The sequence below is a fragment of the Periophthalmus magnuspinnatus genome, chromosome 3, assembly GCF_009829125.3.
Source record: "Periophthalmus magnuspinnatus isolate fPerMag1 chromosome 3, fPerMag1.2.pri, whole genome shotgun sequence".
Classification (NCBI taxonomy): Eukaryota; Metazoa; Chordata; class Actinopteri; order Gobiiformes; family Gobiidae; genus Periophthalmus; species Periophthalmus magnuspinnatus.
In genome coordinates, this window is record NC_047128.1 from 8,234,934 (window position 1) to 8,252,874 (window position 17,941).

The 17,941-nt window shown below is 43.3% G+C and overlaps 1 protein-coding gene across 1 annotated transcript in view; it reads right to left on the reverse strand.

Moving 5' to 3' along the window:
• Window positions 1-5,262: 5,262 nt before the first annotated feature.
• The window catches only part of LOC129457434 (hyaluronan and proteoglycan link protein 3-like), a 60,807-nt gene continuing 48,128 nt past the window's right edge, over window positions 5,263-17,941 (reverse strand). Inside the window, exon 5 of the mRNA XM_055232550.1 lies at window positions 5,263-5,552. Within this exon, the coding sequence (XP_055088525.1) occupies window positions 5,263-5,552 (290 nt within the window). The remainder of the gene's footprint in view (window positions 5,553-17,941) is intronic.

Consider the following 17,941-nt stretch of genomic DNA (forward strand, 5'->3'; position numbering starts at 1 on the left):
TACCCACAGGTGTCAGAATCAGTGTAAGTATGTCTGGTAAGCATTTTTACACTTTGGAACACACATAAAAATATTTTATCCTCACCTAAAATTTTTTGTTAAACTGAAGGTGTAGAAAGCTGCAGTAGGTAGCTGGGAACAAAAATACCCTAGATCTCAACTGAAAATATTGTTGACAACTCACATTTCAAATTTGAGGTCAATATCTATGAAAATGAGATTTTTACACTCATTTATCATTAGTAGATTCAGGCCTCTCCAAACCTATCCAAATGGAGACATTTGGAGAACGTTTGGAAAAAATGCAATAACTTTTGAAAGCTTCAACCCACAGACATCAATGAGGGCTATTTATATAGAATATCAAAACACCAAATAAAATGTATATTTGTATATAAAATATAGTCAAAACAAGTGGTATGGGTCAAAATAAATATATATTTACAAACCACACACTGCAAACAGTGAACAAACACACACACTTCAAAATGTAAACAAACACACACTGCAAACTGAAAACACACTGTACATGATTATGACTGTGTGACATTATGCAACAGTGGCTCAGGGGTTAGAGCTTTGGTCCTGTTAGGAAAAATAACTGTGCTTAGCTATTCTGGATAACCACTGCCATCATTTATTAATGTATTGCTAAAGTTCATTATTGTACCAGTGCTCATGTGAAGACGAGGACTTGATTACAGCTGTGTGACACAGATATATGTTCAGGACATGTACAACATATTCTACATCTATCTATAAATCTAATCAAATAACTAAGCAGGGCAATGACTTATTGATAGGCATGTACTGACTCATGACTTGTCACCCTGGTTAAGCCAGCAAAATAGGTGTAAGCAATCGGAGCAAGAGACAACAAGGATGCTCGTCACAGTCTGATAAGACTGTGCAAGTGCCAAGAGGCCTGTCTGGCCTGTGCACCAACAAAGAGACTCTAAGTCTAAACCATGGTGGCCTCCCACTATAGTATGCGTATAAAAATTCATTGTATAGGCGTAAACAATCAGTCTCTGCCTGGGAATGTCAGTTGCACAGACTCCGTGTACAAGTATTGCTCTTTACTGGCTGATGGAGTAAAATACTTTTCTGAACTTTATCTCTGTTTCAAGGTTATTCTTTGTCTTAGCAGAAAGTAACGAACACAAGAGGAAAAGGCTAAATTCCTCAACAGTCCCCCAACTGAAGGTTGCAGTCAAGTCATTGTGTCCTTAGGCAAGACACTTCACCCATTGCTTAGTATGAAAGTGGTGTGTGCGTGAAAGATTGGTGGTGGTGGAGGGGCCGATGGCGCAGATTAGCATTAGCTAATGCTAATGATTACACATGATATATTTGACCCACAATTAAATCAATAGCAGAAAAGCACGCTTACCGATCAGGAACAGCATCCAGTCCATCAAAACATAAGGTCCTCTACTCCTGAGTCCACCATGAGATCTTCACTCGGTTCCACAAACTGCTCCGGGTCTGAGATGCCTCTAGTTTAACTAGTACAAACATCCTCAGTGTCCTCGGTCATGTACTTCGTTTGTTTTGTCCGTTTCGTCATGTTTAAAATGTAAAACAGTGTGTAAAATTAGGCAATTATGCGTGCGTAATTTTACGCGCAGAGCTTTGCATCTCTTCCTTTTATATGCGCAGCATACTCCGTCTGTTTACGGGAAACCATGGCATGTCATGCATCGTCGTGCTCCGCTGCGCATTGGTTGTAAGGGGAAAACATCACTAAATGTGTGTAATGTAACTGCAACAAGGGGGGCATAATCTTTCAGTCATCTGTAGCACTGAGTCACTGTCTGGGGCTCCAGTAACCCACAACCCCCGCCTTATTGGCCAACTCTCTCAAATTCAGGAGAAAATGAGTCATGCCACTCTGAGCTTAGATAATGGCTAGTATAGTACCTTAACAAATACTTAATTAAGTCTAAATAGAAGTGTTTACAAAACAGCATACTTGTTGAACTAATCATGAACTAAAGGAGTTAGTTGGTTCTTAATCATTATTACATGCCAAAATAATGTGAAAATTCTATTATTGTTTCTTTGGAGTTTGGCCAACCTTAACAAATACTTAATAAAATATAATTATAATACATAATTTTATTTATTTTTTTTAGCTTTTCTAAAGTAAAGCTCTAAAAAAAAGACTTACCTGTTAAGTCTTTTTTGTAGAGCTTTTCTAAAGTAAAGCTCTATAACCCTTAGTGTGTATATATATATATATATATATATATATATATATATATATATATATATATATATATATATATATATATATATATATATACGTCTTCCGAGGAGGAAGCAGAAACTGGGGACCCAGAGGCGGACTCGTCCATCACCCTGGCTGAAGTCACTGAGGTGGTTGGCAAGCTCCTCGGTGGCAAGGCTCCGGGAGTGGACGAGATCCGTCCTGAGTACCTCAAGTCTCTGGATGTTGTGGAGCTGTCTTGGGTGACACGTCTCTGCAACATCGCGTGGCGGTCGGGGACAGTACCTGTGGAATGGCAGACCGGAGTGGTGGTCCCTCTGTATAAGAAGGGGGAACGGAGGGTGTGTTCCAATTACAGGGGAATCACACTCCTCAGCCTTCCCGGTAAGGTCTATTCCAGGGTACTGGAGAGGAGAATCCGACCGATAGTCGAACCTCGGATTCAGGAGGAGCAGTGTGGTTTTCGTCCTGGTCGTGGAACACTGGACCAGCTCTATACTCTCCATCGGGTCCTCGAGGGCTCATAGGAGTTTGCCCAACCAGTCCACATGTGTTTTGTGGATTTGGAGAAGGCATTCAACCGTGTCCCTCGTGGTGCCTTTTGGGGGGTGCTCTGGGAGTATGGGGTCCGGGGCTCTTTGCTAAGGGCTGTCCGGTCCCTGTATGACCGGAGCAGGAGCTGTGTTCGCATTGCCGGCAGTAAGTCAGACCTGTTCCCGGTGAATGTTGGACTCCACCAGGGCTGCCCTTTGTCACCGGTTCTGTTCATTATATTTATGGACAGAATTTCTAGGCGCAGCCAGGGGCCGGAGGGGGCCTGGTTTGGGAACCACAGGATTTCATCTCTGCTGTTTGCAGATGATGTTGTCCTGATGGCTTCTTCGAGCCAGGACCTGCAGCAGGCACTGGGGCGGTTTGCAGCCGAGTGTGAAGCGGCTGGGATGAGAATCAGCTCCTCCAAATCCGAGGCCATGGTTCTCGACCGGAAAAAGGTGGTTTGCTCTCTCCGGGTGGGTGGTGAGTCTCTGCCCCAAGTGGAGGAGTTCAAGTATCTCGGGGTCTTGTTCACGAGTGAGGGAAGGATGGAGCGGGAGATTGACAGGCGGATCGGTGCAGCGTCTGCAGTGATGCGGTCGCTGTATCGGTCCATTGTGGTAAAGAAGGAGCTGAGCCGGAAGGCGAAGCTCTCGATTTACCGGTCAATCTACGTTCCTACCCTCACCTATGGTCATGAGCTCTGGGTAATGACCGAAAGGACAAGATCGCGGATACAAGCGGCTGAAATGGGCTTCCTCCGCAGAGTGGCCGGGCGCACCCTTAGGGATAGGGTGAGGAGCTCGGTCACACGGGAGGAGCTCGGACTAGAGCCGCTGCTCCTACACGTTGAGAGGAACCAGTTGAGGTGGCTCGGGCATCTGCTCAGGATGCCTCCTGGACGCCTCCCTAGGGAGGTGTTCTGGGCATGTCCCACCAGGAGGAGGCCCCGGGGAAGACCCAGGACACGCTGGAGGGACTATGTCTCTCGGCTGGCCTGGGAACGGCTTGGGGTCCCACCGGAGGAGCTGGAGGACGTGTCCGGGGTGAGGGAAGTCTGGAAGTCCCTGCTTAGACTGCTGCCCCCGCGACCCGGCCCCGGATAAGCGGAAGAAAATGGATGGATATATATATATACACACACACATACACATACATATATATACATACACAATATATATATATATATATATATATATATATATATATATATATATATATATATATATATATATATATTCAATTTTAATGTCATAAAATACATTACTGTAATCGATACAAATCAGGTTTTCCTTTACTGCTTAAATCACATAAACTCAAATGCAAAAGTCAACTTTTTTTTTTAAATGGCAAAAAAAAACAAAAAAACAAAAACAAAGTATGTTTTAATCCAGATTAAAACAGATTCTACAAGTTTAATACTAAACATCTCAAAAACACTGACAATTATTTCACTTCCAACCACCAAAAGAACTATAGGGGAGGAACGTCCACTCCACCCGTATTTTACTCTCTATCCACCCTTTCACCTCTTCTTCCTCTCCAGTGTTTCTCTTCAATTCTTCTCCCACTACTCTGTCCCTCCATTAATTTGTATTAATGTATTAATGTTTGTATTAATTTGTATGTTGGTGATCTTGCATATTTTACTTTGCATTGCAAACTAGTGTGTTCACTTGATTGTGATATAGCATAATATAGGTGATAACAGACAATACTATTTCAAGCAATATAGAATGTGATAATCTATTCAATAATATATTTTTGTCAAGAAAAAAATTTAACAATACTGGAGTGAATCTGACAGATTTGACACTTTCCAGCTATGATGGCAGAAATATCAACAACTTCAAGTCAACAAGCGTAAAAGTTACCAGACTGTGTGTGGTAATGTTTACGTTCAGTAGAGTAAGGGTAATAAATATGCCCCTTAATTATTAGATAGTGACATTTCTCCCTGATTTACTGAGGTTTTTAAAAATGTCCGGCCCTGTTGAGAAAAAAGATGGAACACTACTTTGACAAGATGAATTTTGAAGAAAAATATTTTCACAAGTTTACCTTTTGAATATTTAAATCCTTGTAATATCACATTTTAAATGTTTTTTGAGCAGATGAACTATGTGAACGCTGGACACACAAAATTACACTGAATTTACATTTACATCAAAATTGTAAAAAAAAAAAAATCAAAAATATGTTTTAATAAATAGCTTCCCTTAGATTTAATGTTATTAATGTCAAGTATGCCAATTAGGATATTTTGAAAATATTTTCTACAAATTGCTGTGTTTTAGAGAGGACCTGTCCCAACGCTCAAGAATCATGAATAAACTAAATTCAATATATGCCTAATAACTCTGGATTTTAAGTGTGACAACATTCTCCCAAAATATAGTCAAAGGTATTTCATCAAAGGTACATATATCAGAGAATACTCGGCATTAGTTCCAAATAGTCAGTAATAGATTTTTAACGTGAAAGATTGTTCCACATCATCCATGGTGCGCCTTGTAACAGTACACCCCATACTTGTGATGTGGAGGGGGGAAGCCAAAGCTGCGCACCCCTGGCTCTAGGGGCCCACAGTTCTTACGGGGTTTGGTGATGGCATAACGGACGCTGCCATCGGCCAACCAGCCAGCCTCACAGTGATCCAAGCTCTGAAACCTCCAGGCAGAATATAGCTGTCCCACTTTAGCGATGACTGCTCCCTGTTTTTCACAGGCCCGCTCTGCCTTTTCCAGGCTCATCCTGTGTGCCGGCTGCAGGTAGAACACTGCACCTGGGGGTACAGATCAGTGGTTAGGAGCAAATATAACAGAAATGTGTAACATCTGTCTAAACATCAAACTAATGCTGGTATTACATTTACAATTCTGTGTATACAATAACATGCAATAGTGAATAACCAGAGAGTAGTCAACAATTTGAGAGAATTTGAGAAAAAACATAATTGCAATAGCAACAGCATACTGTTGCTATTGCAATGGATGTACTGATATATATTGAAAAAGAAATAAATTTGTTATATATATATATATATATATATATATATATATATATATATATGTATATATGTATATATATGTGTATATATATATATATATATATGATGGATTCAAAATATATATTCAAGTTATATATATCTCACTGTTCATTTTAAAAGTACTGTAGGTACTGTAGGTACTGTAATGTAACTGTAGGTACTATAATCATTATATTCATTTCAACTATGTAAACTATGTAATCTGCACTAATGTTTGTTCTTGAGTCTTGCAGAAAATGTCTTTTGAAAGTTGCAGGATCCCACGGGAAGAAGGTCACTCTGAAACCCTGAAACAGAAACATCTTGGGAATGACCTTTAGAAATGCAAAAACAAAATATATTTCTCTGTGAATTTCATCATATGTTTTTACACTGCTTGCAAAGTATGTAAAGTATGTCCCCCATCCCTTGAGAGTGCATTTGTAACTAGGGTTCCTAAGTAAATAAAAGGAGGAGAAAGAAGGTGGAGACTTCAGAAAGGGGTGCGAGGTTGTAACTGAAGGTTCTGCCTCCCCGCTCTTTCTCCTCAATATTGAGACAAAATAATCTCTTGTCTTCTCTTCTCTTTTTGAACTGTAATATAGGTTAAAAGGGTGAACCTATCAATATATATATATACACTCATCATTGTATGAGGTAGGCAGTAGCTTGAAGGGTCTTGCCCAATTACCCACACTGGTTGTCGGTAATTGCTCATTGCGCCCCGTGGATAAGAGGAGCCAGAACCAGACACTCGGTGCCAGATCGTCCACGTATCAAACGTGACTATCCCAGCTCTGTTTTTGTACTCTTTGTTACCTACCTTTTTGATGCTTACTGGATTTTGCTGCCCCTCAGATTCCTGCTCACTCAACCGTCCCAGCTCCGTTCCTGACTTAGTGATGGTCAACTGAAGCCTCATGAACCACCTGAGGCTTTCAGCCAATTGTATCGGTACAAGAGTCGATGCCTTGCCCAGAGTGTAATTGCTCGACTCTGCCATCTTGTGGCCATAAAAAGTGTACACATGTCAAGTGATGCACTGTCATAAAGCAAATAATTGACCTTTTAATTGAGAAAATCACACAAATAGTGCACAATTTTATTTTTATTTTTTTGCATGCAATCATTCTATTACAGTATAATTTATATTTCGAAGTATAATTTGAGTAGCCCAAGTCTCAATCTCTCAACCCTCTGCATGCCAGGCAAACACTGAACACATGCTGAAGAATAAGTAGCTCATCTTTTGAATACATGTGTTTAGTGAGAGTGATGAAACGTTTTCAAAGTTAAATTGTAATTTTCATTGCGCTTGTTTTACATTGAAAACCTCGCAAACACAATCCAACACGTTTCTAAAGACTGTCTGTGCGCCTGTGTTGCTTTTGTACATCCCATAAGAACTGAACCACTTTATAAAATTACTAAACTACTTTAGCAGTTTTTACAAACCTCGAACGGTAAACTAAACGTGGCTCATTTGAACTTCTACCAGTCCTAAAAATATGAGCTTCAAAATCTTAGTTTTAATAAAGTGAATGTGAATGAAAAGGGAAAGAAAGTGGTTTATATGGGAGCGCGTAGGTAAAGCGACACGTAAATGAAGCGATGATGTCATGTTCACAAAAGCGAAGCCTCGCAATGCCAGATCACGTGCGTTTTGGGAATCTGAAGCATATGCAAGTGTGCAACATGTTGTGATCATAAACAAGTGAAGCAGGTAAAGTCATAGTGTCTTACACTAAATAAAAACGTATTTTATTAAAGAAAAAGTTATTTTGTCTGTCTGTAAGACAATTCTGTATTGACAATGATGATATTTTTCAGTAATAGAGCAGTGAATCGCGATCCTCCAACCTTTTGCTTTCTAAACCTACGCGCTCCGTGTTTGCCAGGTTATACACATCATTATCACCATCGTGCCACCTATTTCATGGCAATTTTGTGATAGATTTCTAACATTTTATCAATTGCTGAACGTATTCACTTGTTAAATTGTACTTTATGTTTCATTGCCATTCCCAACATGACTCTCTAAGTATACTGAATTAACAAATTATGAGTGCAGGAACGCTTTATTCCTAACACTTTATTACTATCTGTCACTGACTCGCTCAAACTACAACCAACCTACGACACCCACAACATGCCGCGAGGTGCTGCGCGCTTTTATTTAGAAAAGTGACACGTAGCCTAAACCAGTCACATGACCGGTGGGAAGTGAGGCCTCGCTTTGCGCCGGTCACGTGTTTTTTAGCAATCTGACTCAAGCCTCGAAGCAGGGCTTCATTTGACATGCCCCCTATTACTCGGTACAAGCTTCGATGCCTCGGCTTCAAATGACCCATCACTACCCGCGCTCCTGCTCCGGTATAGTCTGCTCCTTGTATTCACCACCTTGTCTTGTCCTGGACTCCGGCTTGCCCCACGTTTCCCGCTCTGGCTCCCGTTTCCCGGACTGCCCCTGCTCTGTTACCTCTGGCTCCATCCCCGGTCCTGTCCCCGCTCCGGTACTGGCTGTTCCTGTCCCTCCTCTCCGCGACTCATTCCTGGACTCTGGCTCGCACCCTGCTCCTCACTCCTTGTCGGTTTAACGAACTCTTGTCTATTATTTCACAAACTGTAAATAAACACTGTAAATCTGCTCCGAGTTTTGCACCTTTTTGGTCCACCCTACACCAGCATTATGACAAAAACACATTTTCATTACTGCACTCAGGCTTGGATGGACAGAGAATTTGACAGGGTCACCCAGCCAAGAGATCCAGGATGTGAAGTCGAATAAGGAAAGCAAGTTAATTCTAAAACAGTGATGGCTGAAGGATGTACCAACATCTTTGAAGTTTAGATAAGATAAGGTAAGATAAGATGTGCCTTTATTAGTCCCACAGTGGGGAAATTCCAGCATTGCACCCCACAGTTCAAGAACAGCAGGAAAATGGTAACATGCAATACAACAAAATAATAGATAATAGCTTAAAATAATTTAAAAATAAACAAAAAAATAAACAAAATATAGACTAATGTAACACACTGTTTCTTATTATGTACAAAAGAGTAACAGTGCTGCATATAAACAGAATAGATCTCAGTAAAGTGACTTCAGTAGATTTACATGGTATTCAGTATTGCACATGGGTATGACACATGTTCAGTGTTAACAGTGTTCGCTGTACAGTCTGACAGCAGCAGGAAGGAAAGACCTGCGAAACCTCTCCTTCACACAGTGAGGGTGAATCAGTCTGTCACTGAAGCTGCTCTCCAGGACAGAGAGAGCATCCTGCAGGGGGTGGGACTGATGGCCCAGCATAGAAAGGACCTTAGTCAGGACCCTCCTGCCCCCCACCTCCTGCACTGAGTCCAGAGGACAGCCCAGGACAGAGCTGGACTTCTTGATGACCTCGTCCAGCTTCTTCCTCTCCCTCTCTGTGATGCTGCTGTTCTAGCAGACCACACCGTACAGGATGGCTGATGCCACCACAGAGTCATAGAAGGTCTTCAGGAGTGGCTCTCTCACTCCAAAAGACCTGAGTCTACTCAGGAGATAAAGCCTGCTCTAGCCCTTCCTGTACAGTGTGCTTGTGTTGTGATTCCAGTACAGTTTGTTGTTCAGATGAACACCCTGATACTTATGAGTATGAGTCAACTCTCTCAATCTCCCTTTCCTGGATGTGCACTGAGGGGGTAGTAGAGTGCCGTCTGCGGAAGTCCACCACCATCTCCTTGGTCTTCCCTGTATTGATGATGAGGTGGTTCTGCTGACACCGGTCCACAAAGTCCTGTGTTAGTCCTCTGTACTCTACATCATCGTCATCCTTGATGAGGCCAATGATGGCAGAGTCATCAGAGAACTTCTGCAGGATGCGGCTGTCCGTGTTGTGTCTGAAGTCTGCAGTGTAAACATCCGGCTCGAAGGATAGGTATTATATTAGAAAAAAAGATCACATCAATGCTCCATCTGACCCTCTCCTCTACATCCTCTGCCTTTCTCCTCTGCATCCTCTTCTCTTCTGACCAGTAACTCTTCAAAAAAGAACCAAGTTATCCTTTCTAATATGCTGGTACTGTTTGTAAATTAAGATCTATTTTGCTCTGTTTATATTTGTAAAAAGGTTTATTTATTTATTCAGAAATTATAATATCAGATTTTATTCTGGATTACATAAAAGTTTTTGATTGTTGGGGATGTTAATATTCATTTCTGTTGTGAATCCAGACCTCTGACAAAATGGGTTAATCAACTTTAAAAAGTCTTTTATCTTAACCCATTTGGCTTCAACATACGAGCAAGGACACACCCTGGATTTGGTGGTGCCCTTTGGTCTTGGTGGTGTCCTTGGTGGGTCTTGATATACTTTTCGGACGACTTTGATGTGTTGTTCTCCTAAAAGTGTAGTTAGACCGTGTAGCCTAGCACGGTGAGCAAGCACAATGAACTCTGTGACTCTGTCTTTCTTTTCTGGAGCATTCAGCACATCTGAAAATATGAATGGAGATGACTGCCTTTTGTATTTAAGGTTTTAGATAAGGTTGCATATGACGAACTGTAGAAAAAATCCAATCTGGTTTTAAATCCCAGCACAGTACTGAAACAGCTCTTTTAAAAGTATTTAAAGATCTGCTTTTTATTGTTAACTCTGGGAAATCCACAGTTGTTTTGCTTTTACATTTATTCGCTGCCTTTTGACACGGTGGATCACAGCATACTTCTGTCCCGACTATGAGACACTGTCACGATCCCTGTCTGTTCTGCCTTTTTTTTTCTTTGTCTTTTTCTCTTCCTTTCTGTGTCTGAGCCTGGAGTTGGAGCGGAGATCTTGGCCTGACACTCAGCGCCAGATCATCCACGTGTCTCTGTGGTACTCCCTGCTTGCCTCAGTTCATGTTTTTTTTTCGCTTTTTGACTCTGCTAAACTGGATACTTTTGCTACTCACCAGATCCTGCTCCCTGGACCCGCTCAGCTCTCCCGCCTCCGACCCTGTTCTTCTCTAGCCGTACTGTTCGTCCTGTCTCCATCTCTGCTACTCATGCTCTGTCCCTGGACCACAGCAAACACCCCGCTCCTGACTCACCGTTTGATCTACCATCAGTTTTGAACTTGCACTCTTGTAAATAAACACTTGTTAAACCTTCCCCGGGTTCTGTCTTTTTGGTCCCTCCTGTCAGATGTTATGACAGACACATGTGGGAATTATGGGGTACAGCACTCCCACACACAGATTCATTCCTATCTGTCAGACAGGACTTTTTCCGTGAGCTTAGGGCAGTACTCCGCTGTGTGTCCCTTAGAGTATGGTTTCACATCAGCTTTGTCATAAAGTCCAGCTTCATTCAGTAGAGGCTACTTGCCAAAGTAAAGCTCTACCTTCCCCAGGTGGATTTTGAAAAGCAATCCATGCATTTGTAACATAGTGTTTGGATCATTGTGATTCTTTGTAAGTGGGGCTCAACCAGGGCTCCCTGCAACACTTACAGAATGTCCAGAATGCTGCAGCTCGTCTGCCCACAAAAACTAAGATGAGAGCACATCTGTGCTGTGCAACCTGCAGTGGCTCCCTAGTTCATATCGGGTGAAATTCTTGTATTGTTCTTTGCCTAGTTCTTTGGCATTAGCTTCCTGCTTGTCAAGACTGCAGACGCAAACCTTGTTTGCTCCTGCTGCTTCCTTCTGTACTTTGCTTTTTAATCATTTTAACTCTGACAGTGCTCGAAAATCTGTCTAGTTAAGATTTTCTTTTAAGTAAATCAAGACTTTTAAACCATTTTTACATGTTCTAACAAAATATGTGATGAGCCACATGTTCAAAAAAAAAAAAAAAAATCAACAACAAATTAATGAGCTACAAGCATGGACATTTGCGTTAGAATCTGAAAAATCTGACTTCATCAGACTCTGCCTCTGTCTTCCAGTCATAAGAAGCCCAAAAAACTGCTACTTTCAACTTAAATCTGGTGTCTGGTGATTCTGTGTCTTTTCCAAAACTATGTAAAGGCCAAAATGCCAAGCCTAAACAGCAAGTGATAAGAGACTATGCTAATATTGGTTACCCAAAATAAAGTTTACAAACAGATTTTTTCCACTGTCACAGACTGATGTTAATATACAAACAGAAAATGAATTTGTCACTAAACAAAAGCAATGAAGTTGGCAAAAGAGCACAGGTAGAAAGGCGATTTGTGCCAAACGTCAAGGTCAGAAATATGCTACTTGTAGGAGACAGAGCTATCAGAGATGTGAGCCAAGAGGAATCCAAACATGCTGCTATCCCAGTTGCACTGTTTCTGAGATTATAAAACTCCTCCCAAAAGTTTTCTCAAAACATCAAGGAGTTAAATAGCTGATTGTGCACGTGGTTGCACTTGACACCAGAATGGAACAGACTGAAGTCTTGAAAAGAGGTTTCACTAAATTATTCAAGGAGGAAGTGGAGGTTAAGACAATCATCAGTGGACCTCTTCCTAACATAGACCAAAGGAACAAATTTACCCGACTGTTTCAGCTGAACACAGAGAGAACTTCGATCTATTCTGGAAACGAGAAGACCTGTTCAAGGGAAATGGCCTGCACCTGAGCAGAGGTGGAGTGAGAGTCCTGGTGAATATCCTCCTCCACGCTTTGAGGCACTGACCTTGACGGGGTTCTGTGTCACCAGTGAGCGAAAAGAGGAATGAGAGAGCTGTGTCAGCTCGAGACTGAGTCAATATGTCAGCACCACCGGTAGCATCATAACTACCACAACCACCTACCCGGCAAAGGAGTCATCACCAGCAGCACAACTACCTACACCAGTGAGAGATCCAGCACCACCACCCCCACCTCCCCCAGAAAACAAGTCAACAGCACCACCACCTCCACCAGCAAAAAATTCATCACCAGCATCACTTCCCCCAGGGCTCTCGTCACAGGCCTTGGATCTGTCTTTGACAGCCTCAGCAGAGGTTTCAGTCCCAGCAGCACCCCCATCGTAGACCAGCCTTGTGCCCTATTTGCTACTTCTACTCCCTCTAGGGACTCTTCACACTCCTTTCTTCCCCACCTTCACCCATGGCCCTTTCCAACCCTCTAGCATGAACAAGAGTTCTGTCATCTGAACCTGCACAAAGCTGTTTCACCAGCAAAGGCACTCCAAGCTATCCCCCCTCATATTTCACCGAGACTCCCTCCTGCTCCGTCTCCTCGGCCCTCATCTGGTTCCCTACACAAACTCCCCTCTGCTCCATCTCCTCAACCCTCACCTGGCCCCTCACCCAAACTTCCCCTGCTTTACCCTAGAGCTGTTATCATCAAGAACAAGGGCTCTGCTGTCACAGTATGTACAGTTATGATAAAGGTAATATCATGCTGAGGCCCTGTGATGGAACTACAGTTCCACCATGTAGACTGGTAAACAGGACACTTCAACTGTCCAAATTTAATTCACGTTTCCTGGAAGAAGCCAGCATCCAGTCTTACAGAAACTAATCTGAAACTTGCTGTGCTCAGTATCAGATCTTTATGTAACAAAGCTGGACCTGCAGTTGTTCGAAGGAGACACATAAATGACAACACAGGAGCACTGTTCATGGGAATGATACACTTTGAAAATGCATCATGTTCTAATGTTGATGATTTGTTGAACTCCATGATTTTGAGTGTTTTGAATGTTCTGGAAACCATTGCCCCGATGAAGGTTAAAATGGTTAAAGATAAGCAGAAACTGCCATGGGGGAATGATGAATTGGTCAGGGCACAGAAAAGGGAGTTGCAGTAACAACTCTCGTTGTGTAACAACAAACAGATTAACAAATCCTCCAGCTCCACTGCTGTTAGAACCAATTTCCACATCTAAGTGCAAGACCTTTGCAGTATTCTTTAATGACAAGGTTCAGGGCATTCTAAATGACATCAATTCCACAACGCAAATAACAATCCTGCAGCCACGTTAACACTTAGAACTGAGTCACTTTGCCCCTGTGATGATCTCTTGGACAAAACTGTCATCTGCATGCTGCCTCAATGTGTTACCCACTAGTATGTGCTCAACATTTTGCTATCACTACTCACATAGTTAACATGTCACTTCAATCTGGAACATTCCCAAGAGCTCTGAAAACTGCTGTTGTCTTCTCCTAAAGAACAGCAGTTTTGTTGCCACAGTACTGAACAATTACCGACCTGTCGCAAATTTGCCGTTCGTAGGCAAAGAGAACTGGGTGTGCATCTCTGGTACTGCACTAAACTGGTTCAAGGCCTATCTAGAAGACTTTGTTGAAATTGGAAAATGTGCCCTGACCTGTGGGGTGCCCCAGGGGTCAATTCTGAGACCCCCTTTGTTCAATCTGTACATGCTGCTGTTAGGCCAGTTAATACGCACCAATAATGTTTCCTACCACAACTATGCAGATGACACTCAGATCTATGTCTCACTGGAAGCAGAATGTGGACCAGTGAGCTCAATCTGCCATTGCATCCAACAGATCAGTGTGTGGATGCAAAACAACTTTCTCCAGCTAAACTCAGACAAGACTGAAGTCATAGTCTTTGGCCCACAGAATCTAAGAACATGTCTCTTTCTCTAAAACCTTCAAATCAGACTAGAAATCTAGGGGTAATAATCAAATTCGAACTTGAACTTTAGTGCGCCACATCAAGTCAATAACATTTGCAGCTTTTTACCATCTAAAAACACTGCAAAATTTATACTGTCAAAACCAGACTTGGAGAGACTTATCCATGCATTTGTCTTCAGTAGATTAGACTATTTTAACGGCCTGCTCATTGGTTTCCAGAACGCTGTTGCTCAGGTCCTGACTAGAAATAGGAAGTACGAGCACGTAAGTCCTGTGCTCAGGGAATAAACTTTAAAACAACTCTGGTGCTAGGCCATGGAGAGACTTGTACACAAGCAAAGTACATCTCCCACATGCTAGTGCCATATGAACCATCTTGCACTCTGAGCCCGGAGTCAGGACTAAACATGGGGAATCAGCTTTGCAGTTTTAAGCAGCTATGAGCTGGAACAGTCTTCCTGAAAATGTGAAACAGGCCTCTACTTTGTCAATGTTTAAATCCAGGCTGAAAACAGTTCTGTTTACCTGTGCATATGACTGACAGGTTTTTATTCTGCACTCTACACTTTTAATGTAAATTTTATGATGATTATTTGTGTTTTGTAGTATTGTGATTTTAATGTCTTTCATATTCTGTAAAGCACTTTGTGTAGCACAATTCATACACAAAGTAATTCAGATAAACTTGCCTTGCCTTGCCTGTGTTGTATTTTATTAGGCCTGAGCCCCTACAGGGCGTAGGGCCTATTGCTTCCGCAACGATGAGTGCATGGGCAAAGCCCATGCACTCATCGTTGCAGACTGTCTTCACGAAGTTGCGCGCACCTTGCATAGACTCCTGTATCCTAGCAACCCATGCCGTAGGCATGGGACATGCATATTTGTTCGCCCATTGACTCAATGTTGACGCTGACATGAGTCAACGGGAGTCAATAGCAGGAGTCGTCCCACGTCGCCCCCTGCACAGACTCCACTATCCTAGCAACACATGCCGTAGGCATGGGACATGCATATTTGTTCTTGCTAGCATGGCAGCGTCAACATTGAGTCAATGGGCGAGCCCATTGACTCAATGTTGACGCTGATGCAGCGCGAAGCGCTCATGTTCCCAAACACACTCCTGGCATTGAGCCCTATGAAAGGCCCCATGCCTGTGGAATGGGCCAAACTTATTACTGCTAAAATGAATGGAAGTCAATGGGAGGTCAAAGGCGGACCCCAACGCTAACGCGCTCGTCATTCACCATTGACCCCACGGTGACGTGGGGAAGGTCGAGAGCTTTCAAAAAACGTATAATTAGGCCCGAGCCCCTACAGGGCGTAGGGCCTATTGCTTCCGCAACGATGAGTGCTTCGCACTCATTGTTGCAGACTGTCTTCACGAAGTTGCGCGCAAAGCGCGCAACTTCGTGGCAGCACCGCGACCTTGCATAGACTCCTGTGTCCTAGCAACCCATGCCGTAGGCATGGGACATGCATATTTGTTCTTGCTAGCATGTCAGCGTCAACATTGAGTCAATGGGCGAATGTTGACGCTGACGCAGCGCGAAGCACTCATGTCCCCAAACACACTCCTGGCATCGAGCCCTATCCAAGCCCCCATGCCGCAGGCATGGGCCATACTTATAACTGCTAAAATGAATGGAAGTCAATGGGAGGTCAATGGCGGACCCCGACGTCATGGCGAATGACGAGCGCGTTAGCGCACGTCATGGCGAATGACGAGCGCGTTAGCGCTCGTCATTCGCCATTGACTCCACGGTGACGTGGGGAAGGTCCAGAGCTTTCAAAAAACGTATAATATGTGTTTCTAATGTTATCGGATATATTGTTTTTGCTAAAAATATTATTAGGCCCGAGCCCCTACAGGGCGTAGGGCCTCATACGGCCTCATACGGCCTCATAGGGCTTCGCACTCATCGTTGCAGACTGTCTTCACGAAGTTGCGCGCAAAGCGCGCAACTTCGTGGCAGCACCGCGACCTTGCACAGACTCCTGTGTCCTAGCAACCCATATTTGTTGTTGCTAGCATGTTAGCGTCAACATCGAGTCAATGGGCGAAGCCCATTGACTCAATGTTGACGCTGACGCAGCGCGAAGCGCTAATGTCCCCAAACACACTCCTGGCATCGAGCCCTATCCAAGCCCCCATGCCGCAGGCATGGGCCATACTTGTTACTGCTAAAATGAATGGAAGTCAATGGGAGGTCAATGGCGGACCCCGACGCCATGGCGAATGACGAGCGCGTTAGCGCTCGTCATTCGCCATTGACCCCACGGTGACGTGGGGAAAGTCGAGAGCTTTCAAAAAACGTATAATATGTCATTGTAATGTTATCGGATATATTGTTTTTGCTAAAAATATTATTATTATTATTTTTTTAGGCCCGAGCCCCTACAGGGCGTAGGGCCTATTGCTTCCGCAAACTGTCTTGCTTCCGCAAACTGTCTTCACGAAGTTGCGCGCGAAGCGCGCAACTTCGTGGCAGCACCGCGACCTTGCACAGACTCCTGTGTCCTAGCAACCCATGCCGTAGGCATGGGACATGCATATTTGTTCTTGCTAGCATGTCAGCGTCAACATTGAGTCAATGGGTGAAGCCTATTGACTCAATGTTGACGCTGACGCAGCGCGAAGCGCTAATGTCCCCAAACACACTCCTGGCATCGAGCCCTATCCAAGCCCCCATGCCGCAGGCATGGGCCATACTTATTACTGCTAAAATGAATGGAAGTCAATGGGAGGTCAATGGTGGACCCCGACGTCATGGCGAATGACGAGCGCTAACGCGCTCGTCATTCGCCATTGACCCCACGGTGACGTGGGGAAGGTCCAGAGCTTTCAAAAAACGTATAATATGTGTTTCTAATGTTATCGGATATATTGTTTTTGCTAAAAAAAAAAAAAATTATTATTATTATTTTTTTTTTTTCTTCTTCTGCTCTTTGAGCAGTAATTTGACCCCCTGAACATATTCAAAAACTCACCAAATTTTGCCCATAATTTAGGTCTGGCGAAAAAAAAAAAATTTTATGTGGTGCATCATTGGACATGAAAAAAATGGCGCGACAACGCCCCCTGCAAAAGTCAAATTTTTGACGTCAATGGGAGATGTCAACATCAACTTTTTCATACAGCCACGAAATTCTGTACACGCATTCTTCATGTGATGCCAAACAAAAAATATTATCATGGCCACGCCCTCGGACGCACCGGAAGTCGTCCATCTTGGATTGAAAATTCCAAAATGCCGAGTCAGTGTTTTCGCTGACCTCGCATTTTCGTCAAATCCTCTGAAGGCGCTTCACCTGCAGGGCTGAAATTCACTGTACATCATCTAGACAAGTGGGGCATCAAAAGTTATCCAATTTATGATGATCCCGTTTACGGTTTCCGTGCGGCGAAGCCGCAAATTTCCATCGGAATTGTGCAAGTGCAGCCCAAAGCCGCAATAAAAAAGGGACAAGTGGCGCGTCAGCGCCACCCACAGGGAGTGCCGGGTCGGCCGAGTGCGAAGCACGGCCCGCGAGGGCCGTTCGATGCCGCTTGCGGCTTTAATGTTTCACTTATTTTTTCTGTCTTAAAACACAT